At 31.2% G+C, this 8,447-nt stretch overlaps 1 protein-coding gene and 1 pseudogene across 2 annotated transcripts in view; both read left to right on the forward strand.

Annotated features, from left to right (window-relative positions):
- The first annotated feature begins 813 nt into the window (after positions 1-813).
- LOC106795630 (trihydrophobin-like) lies at positions 814-1,208 on the forward strand. Its single transcript, XM_014766237.1, has 2 exons — positions 814-843; positions 927-1,208. The coding sequence occupies exons 1-2, from the start codon at positions 814-816 to the stop codon at positions 1,206-1,208; spliced, it is 312 nt and encodes a 103-aa protein (XP_014621723.1).
- Positions 1,209-3,123: 1,915 nt separating this feature from the next.
- LOC100794841 (plasma membrane ATPase 4-like) overlaps positions 3,124-8,447 on the forward strand; it is an 8,904-nt pseudogene continuing 3,580 nt past the window's right edge. Inside the window, exons 1-7 of the transcript XR_137192.5 lie at positions 3,124-3,420; positions 6,367-6,486; positions 6,588-6,824; positions 6,998-7,759; positions 7,861-7,983; positions 8,065-8,169; positions 8,264-8,433. The product of XR_137192.5 is annotated as a plasma membrane ATPase 4-like (transcript). The remainder of the gene's footprint in view (positions 3,421-6,366; positions 6,487-6,587; positions 6,825-6,997; positions 7,760-7,860; positions 7,984-8,064; positions 8,170-8,263; positions 8,434-8,447) is intronic.

Genomic DNA, 8,447 nt, shown 5'->3' on the forward strand with positions numbered 1-8,447 from the left:
TAAATTTATTTATAAACTTAAAGTGTGCTACTAATGAGCTATACTTGTTGAGTTTTTTATTTGTATTTGCATGTTGATAACTATTTTAAGAAAACGGATCACAAATTAATGGTAACAATATTTTTTTTTATTGAAAATAGTTATAAGAATTTATTAGTAGCATCTTTGTAGTGGTTTTTTTTTAAATGAGTATCTTTGTAGTAGTTGAGATACAACTTTTTGCGTCATATTTTGGTCATTAAAATATTTATTAATTTCGGGGGAATATTTAAAATACATATTTATGATTTATAAAACTGTTTATCACTTTGGTAGTTAGTTTTTCAAACGAAAACGGTTTTTTTTTGTCAAAGTTTAAAATTAGCGAATATTCTCAGGCGTTGAAAATTTTGTACTTTTTTACCTCTATGAGTCAAACATACAATTTCACTTTTAAATTAAAATACGATAAACTTTTATTGACAAATGTGTTAACTAAGTAAGATGACAATTAAACTCAAATTTAATAAAAGTATAAGGTTGAATTGATATTCGAAAAAAACAAATCAAAAAGAGATATTCAATTTAAATTATTTTGTTAAAAAAAACAACAATTAACAATTAAGTAGGGGTAAATTTTAGGCTTGAGTTTAGAAAAATTTAAAAATAATAATCAGCTTTTAGTTTTAGTTTTAAAAAATTAAAATCAAATTTGAAAATAAATTTATTTTGAAAGTTTCATATTTTATTAAAATTATTTTAAGAGTGTTTTTGTTTGAAGTGATAACAATGATGATTGTAGTAGTATCGACAACAATAATAATAAAAGTACCAATGGTGACTATAGTGACAAGTGAAGTAACGGTAACAATGTCAATGGTGACGACGGCAACGGCAGTCAATGGTGGTGATAGAGGTGGTAGCAGTGGTGATGGTGACAATGACAGGAGGATGGTGATGGTAGTAGTAATGTCGGTGGTCATAGCGATGGTGGTGGTGACAATAATGATGGTTGTGACATTAATGTTGATAGTGGTGGTGGTAATGTTAGTAATAATAGTGGTGATAGTGACGGCGGCAGCAACAATGACAATGGTCGTTGTAGTGGTGACAATGACGATGTTATGAGCGGTGTGATAGTAATGGTGATGGTGACGATAATGGTGATAGTGGTGACAACGACAACAATGACAATGGTCGTTGTAGTGGTGACAATGACGGTGCTATGAGCGGTGTGATAATAATGGTGATGGTGGTGACAAAAAAATGCAATTGTCAAATGTGAAAAAATGTGTATTTTTTTAAAACTAAATCAAATTAACAAAACATTTTTTTCTTGATTTTAAAAATGAATATAAAAGTGTTTTCGAAACTGATTTAAAAATCATTTTAGTTTCCTTTCCGTCAAATGCATTTTGTTTTGAGAATTACATTTTAAAACCAAAAACAAAAAACTTACAATCACCCCATACAAGTCTTGACATTTGTAGATAAAAAAAACTCAAACATAAGAAGTATTTATAAAAAAAATATTAGTGAATATAATATTTATAAAAAAAAAACTCAAACCGAAACTAACAATAAACTACATGAACTAGCTTATAAAAAATAAACTATTAAAATAAGCTCATACTAAATAAACTTAAATTTTGATAAAAAAAAAAAGGAAGCTTATAGACTAGTTAAATGAGTTAGTAAGCTTCTCAAAAGCCTTGCCAATTAAAAGTAATTTTTATTTTGATAACTAAATATTATAAATTTGAGTCAAACTAAGTTTAACTAGATTGACCATAGTTCACCATGATTTCACAACCAAACCAAATATTTTCTTTTTCTTCAAGAAATCAATTCAAATATTTACTTAAAATTTTCATTTCTTGGCTGACCCGATGAGTTAATATACTTTGATTTTAATTCAAATATAAAATTTTGTTAATTTTCAAAAGGTATTTTTGTTATTTTTAATACCTCTATATTTTTTTACAAGACCTATATATTTGAATACATCATAAAAATATTACTTTTATTTAAATTCTTCCTCCATCCTAAAATGATTGACAACCTAGGTTGTTTTACATAGGTCAAGAAAAAATTAATAAATAGATGAAAGAAAATAATAATTTTACAAAATTAACCTTATATCATCATTAATTTATTTATATTGTTTAGCGTTAATATTATAAAGGTTGTTTCAAAAGATAAGGATTACTTCAAGATTAATCCTGCAATATAATAAGCTATTATTACAAAAAATGGTAAAATTTTATTCACCTTTCCTCCTAAGTTATTGAGACCACTTATCTAATAAAATATAATTAATATTATATTAAAAGGCTAAAATAACAATTATTTTAAGACATTTTTTTTTCTTATACAACAATTATAATGGGATGAAAAAAGTATTTTTTTTTCTTCTTCTAAAAGTTACAATATATTTAAGGTTTTGGCAATGAATGTCTTAAAAGGATCCATGAATGAGTTTTCAACATATAACATCTTATTAATGAGAAAAAATCATCAACTTTTAAAAATAAGCCTTAAATATTTTTTATACTTTCAACACGAAGAATATCTTTTATAGAAAGAATATTAGTATTTATCTAAAAATCATTAGCATTTCATGTAATATATTAAATGCTCATCAATTAAAATTTTACAAAACATTTACATTTTACAAAAGTATAAAAAAGAAAAAATTCATAGGATTGAAATAATGGCGTAAGATTTTTTTTTGCATTGACATGTTGATGAATTATCTATTTAGTGAAAAAAATCCATATTTCATTTCTTTTACGTGCAAGATTATTCTCTTAATTCGACTATATTCATTTCATGCATTGCAAGGGAGATTGAGTTTTTTTCCCAATGGATTGAGGGGCACCAATAATATCTATCCCGAGAAAAAAATTAAAATATAAAAAAATAACCAACCAAATCACACTCGCTATAATTAATTTAAAAAAGGAGTCTGTTAGGGAATAATTTTTCATATAGTATTTATTTTGAGATCTTGGGGTGGTTAGTGAATATATTTACATCCCTAAAAAACAAGAGTAACAAAGTTTTACCAAATCTTGAATCTTGCGTGAGGCATAAATAAAAGCATAACCTCGAAATTAATTAGTATAGGGGTTTTGAAGTCCAAGGCGCATCTCAGCGCGGTCAACATCATAATCGTGTGGGAAAAGGAGAAGTCATAAATCAAATCGGAGTCTTAATTGTGATGCCCTCTTTCGTTTCGGGTACTATAAAACCAACACACACCAAAGTATCTCTTCTGCTCTCACCCTTCTCCATTGCAAGAACCTAATATTCATTCATGACCCTTCTTTGATTCATTTTCTCTCTTCACAATTCCCCCGTCTTTCACCTCTTCTGCTCATGGCAGCTGACAAGGCAGCAATCAGCCTCGAGGAAATCAAGAATGAGACCGTTGATCTGGTATGTTTTCTCAACAATTTCTGTTTCTGCTCTGTGTTCAAGTTTTTTATTGCTAAATCTTATAAAGTTTTGATTTTTCTGTTTACGCTTCATTGATTACCCCTTCCCTTTCACCTCTCACACTGAAAGAAGTTGAGATTTCTCAATCATACTAGCAAAATGTTCAGCATACACTCCTCCCCCCCCACTCAAATAATTGTTCTGCTCTATTCTGTTTCTTTTTTTTTGAGTCTTCTTTCTTTCTTTCTTTCTTTCTGATTCTCTCATTCTGAGGTAGTGTACATTTATGAATATGAGGTTGAATTCCGCTTTGTCATTTTACTTTTACCATGTTTTTTTCCTTTCAAAATATGTTGAATTTAACACGACAATTTTTTTAGAGAGATTGATCTAACATATGAGAGGAATAAAAGAGAAAAAAAATATTATTTTCGTATATAATTTTTTTTTTCTCCCTGACTATTTCATTGAGGAGAAAAAGAATTTAAGGAATAAACTTATAGAGAGGGCTCTGAGTTTAGGTGAGGCAACATGCTCCGAAAGGGACACGATATGATTCCAAAAGCAACCCGCAATTATAGTTTTTTTTTTATATATTAAAAAAATCTTATCGAAAACGTGAATTACGGATAAATTTATTCAGCAAAGGATTACGTTACGTTGCTTCAAAGCTATATCTGGAGTTTTGTTTTGTTAGTCTTTCAAAATGTTTTACGACAAAAGATCATTTTAATATTTTGAAAAAACTTTATCCCTGAATCTTATGTCAGTAATTTTTTTGAAGGATTGCGTTAGCATTTTTGTATAAAGGATATAATGACAATTTGAAATTTTCAGAGGCTAATGTAATAAGAAATATTTCAGAGAATGAATACCGTGATATTTTAAGTATTCGAATAATTATAGCTATATTCGACAAAGTTAGATAACAGTTAAAAAATTAGGTAAGAGTTGAAAAGTTACTTGCTAATTAATAGTTAAAAATTATTTTATTAAATTATAAATGTTTTAATAGTTGAAATGTTGAAAAATATAAAATAACATAATAATTTATTTAAAACAGAATAAAAAAATTAAATAAATATATTTTGAAAGCTCATCTCTTTTGTTCTTAGTGGATCTAACGTGTTTAGAGACAAAAGAGATCCATTGCTCAACTTGCTTAAGTCTATTATTTTTTCTTATTTGTCGAGGGCGTGTACATAATTATTTTCTGTGCCTATCTGTCACTTTCTGCACCGTGTTTGGTCGGAGGGAATTTTAAGTACTTTGCCGTGGTACTTTTTATTTTCTTATTTTTCATTTCTTGTGCATTCTGCCCCCATCTGATTAACCCTATTGATAGTAACTTTCACATTTATGTTTTAACGATCCTTTGAGCATTTCTGAAGTTTCTTGAAGAATTTGTTAAGTGAAAAAATTATTTTTTATAATTTTTTAATTAGAATAAATTTATGTGACAATTAGAGTTTTTTAAAAATAAAATTGATATCTTTTACAAGAAACTGGAAGAAATTATTTCTTAATAATAAAAAATAATATTTATCTAAAACATAACAATATTATAATTAAATAAAAATAAAAAAAATATAAAAGTGAATTTATTGAAATTTTTTAATATTGAAATATGATTTTTTTTATAATCACATGATATTATAGAGATTAAAAAAATACTATAAAAATCATAAAAAAATAACTTAAGAACCTTCCATTAACAAATTCTCATTATTAAAGATGCTTTTTAGTCCTGACTCAGGGTCCACAACTTTTTCACTTATTGCCCGCGACTTCTTTTGCAATTTTTAACATGACCATTATAATTATAAAATACTACGATATTATAAAATATAGTAAATATAAATGAAGATACGTCCTCTTGTACAAGTACTGCACCTCTAATTAAAAATAAAAAATGTTTAGAAAAGGTAAGAATTATTTAATACTAGTAATAGTTAGTATTTTATTAGATCTTTTTGTTAATCTTTTTACGACTTTTGTTTGCAATACCTTAAAATACCATATTGTTACTAGGTAGATAGACCAACTTGGTTTTGTTCAAGTTGTTGTTGATGAAATGTGAACAAAAAACATTGAATGTGGAGGCCGGTGCAAGGCGTTACGCATGGAGGGATAGTTGTTCTGTCCCATATGACACAAAAAAAAACACTTTCTTTCTTGGGTGGTGTCAGTCAACGCTTTCGTGATGCTGGACTCTGTTGAACGTGAGCCACTAATGTGTTGTGCCCCGTTTGGCTCACATTTTTCTAATTCTCTGTTCTCCGCTTCAACTATAGATTAGTGAAATTAAAAAATAAATTTGTTTACTGTTTTGACACTCAAAAATCAAAATGAATTTTTTTGATTCTGTTTCTATAAATAATTTTAGGAAGTGGATACCCGTTAATAATTTTTGTTGGAAACAATTTAACTTAATTTGCTATGGAAGTTCGTCTAATAGATTTCACATTAGCAATAAATGTAGTTTTTAAATATTACCTAAGTAGTCCTCCATTCTAACCTTTTGAGTCTTTGGCTTTACCGTCACTTTCTACCGGTCTTACTATTATAATTTGGTAATTTGGCGTAGCAGAAGTAGAAGTTTGAAACGCATCTCCACGTCTCAACCCCAAGAAGAAACGTGATCTTATGACGCTAAGTGCTCTCAATTCTCAAAGTTTTCAATTCAATCTCGTTAATGTACCCAAGTACCAAGGGTGTAGCAATAAGTGCACATAAATAAAAGAACTTAAAAGCTCTTTGAAAGTCAAAAACATTAATGAATAAAATAAGATGAAATAATTGCATTCATAAATCTTTGAAAGGCAAAAACTAGAAACTGCTAAATGGTGGTAGTACTTGAGAAGTGACTCAATTTGCAGGATTACTTCTTGTGGTGGGGAATGTGCTACGGATCCATTTTTCTAATATCAATTTGTTAATTCACAGGAACGCATTCCTATTGAGGAAGTGTTTCAGCAATTGAAATGTACCAGAGAAGGATTGTCCTCGGACGAAGGAGCCAATCGGCTTCAAATATTTGGGCCAAACAAGCTAGAGGAGAAAAAGGTTCCTTTCCTTCCATTATCAAGATTGGCTAATATATCTCTATGACTATGATACAATCATTAAAACGCAAATGCTGATTGGTAACAATTTTAATGATATAGGAAAGTAAATTTCTCAAGTTTCTTGGGTTCATGTGGAATCCTCTGTCATGGGTCATGGAAGCTGCAGCTGTTATGGCAATTGCTCTTGCAAATGGGGATGGGAAGCCCCCAGATTGGCAAGATTTTGTGGGTATTGTTTGCTTGTTGGTGATCAACTCCACCATCAGTTTCATTGAAGAAAATAATGCTGGTAATGCAGCTGCTGCTCTTATGGCTGGTCTTGCTCCCAAGACAAAGGTAATAAATTGAAGTTTAACTAGAGTTCTTAGTTCTTACATTACATTTGTTGAAAAACAAAATTAAAAATGGTTATGAACTGTGATGTTATATACTATTTTGAACTGTTTGTGCAATTAGGGGTAACAAGTTTAAGCATGCTTTAATGACTGACTCAATTATCATTATTGCAGGTCCTTAGAGATGGTAAATGGACTGAGGAAGAAGCGGCTATTCTAGTTCCTGGAGACATCATAAGCATCAAACTAGGAGATATCATTCCTGCTGATGCTCGTCTTCTTGAGGGTGATCCTTTGAAGGTTGATCAATCCGCTTTGACAGGAGAGTCACTTCCTGTAACCAGGGGTCCTGGAGAAGAAGTTTTCTCTGGCTCAACTTGTAAACAAGGTGAAATTGAAGCTGTTGTCATTGCAACTGGTGTCCACACATTTTTCGGCAAAGCAGCTCACCTGGTGGATAGTACCAACCAAGTTGGACATTTCCAGAAAGTGCTTACAGCAATTGGAAACTTCTGTATTTGTTCCATTGCAGTTGGTATGTTGGCTGAGATCATAGTCATGTACCCAATTCAGCACCGTAAGTACAGAGATGGAATTGACAACCTTTTGGTCCTCTTGATTGGAGGAATTCCCATTGCTATGCCCACTGTGTTGTCTGTGACAATGGCCATTGGTTCTCATAGGCTCTCTCAGCAGGGTGCTATAACCAAGAGAATGACTGCCATTGAAGAAATGGCTGGTATGGATGTCCTTTGCAGCGACAAGACAGGTACACTCACACTTAACAAGCTGAGTGTTGACAAGAATTTGATTGAGGTCTTCGCAAAGGGTGTGGAAAAGGATCATGTGATCCTTCTTGCTGCAAGGGCTTCCAGGACTGAAAACCAGGATGCAATAGATGCTGCCATTGTTGGAATGCTTGCCGATCCAAAAGAGGTATTAACTTGTCTTCAATTGCATCAGTTTCTATAGTTCAGTTAATTGTTAAAAAATGTTGATGTGACTATTTGTGTTGAACAGATTTATGCTTTGTGTAGGCAAGGGCTGGGGTAAGAGAGGTGCACTTCTTACCATTTAATCCTGTCGACAAGAGAACTGCTTTGACTTACATTGATGCTGATGGAAATTGGCACCGGGCAAGCAAAGGTGCTCCCGAGCAGGTAACCTCATGACTCTGTTTGTACAGAAACTTAGATTTCTGCCTCATCCTTTGATGCTAATGTGGTTTATTTTGTGAACAGATCATGACCTTGTGTAACCTCAGGGATGATGCAAAGAGGAAGGTCCATGCTATTATTGATAAGTTTGCAGAGAGAGGGCTTCGTTCACTTGCTGTTGCTAGACAGGTTTTTACAGCATCTTCATGTTTGAAGTTTGTGTTTTGAAACTTTGCATTTCCATTAACTAAGCTCCCTTGGTCTTTCTGCTCTACTTCTGCAGGAAGTTCCTGAGAAAACAAAAGAAAGCGCTGGTGCTCCATGGCAGTTTGTTGGTTTGTTGTCACTGTTCGACCCCCCTAGACATGACAGTGCTGAAACTATTCCTAGAGCTCTCCATCTTGGTGTAAATGTCAAGATGATACTGGGAAGTATGTAACTCATTTCCTTCAGGTTTTTGTTTTTTC

Source organism: Glycine max, chromosome 13 (genome assembly GCF_000004515.6).
Source record: "Glycine max cultivar Williams 82 chromosome 13, Glycine_max_v4.0, whole genome shotgun sequence".
NCBI classification, from domain to species: domain Eukaryota; kingdom Viridiplantae; phylum Streptophyta; class Magnoliopsida; order Fabales; family Fabaceae; genus Glycine; species Glycine max.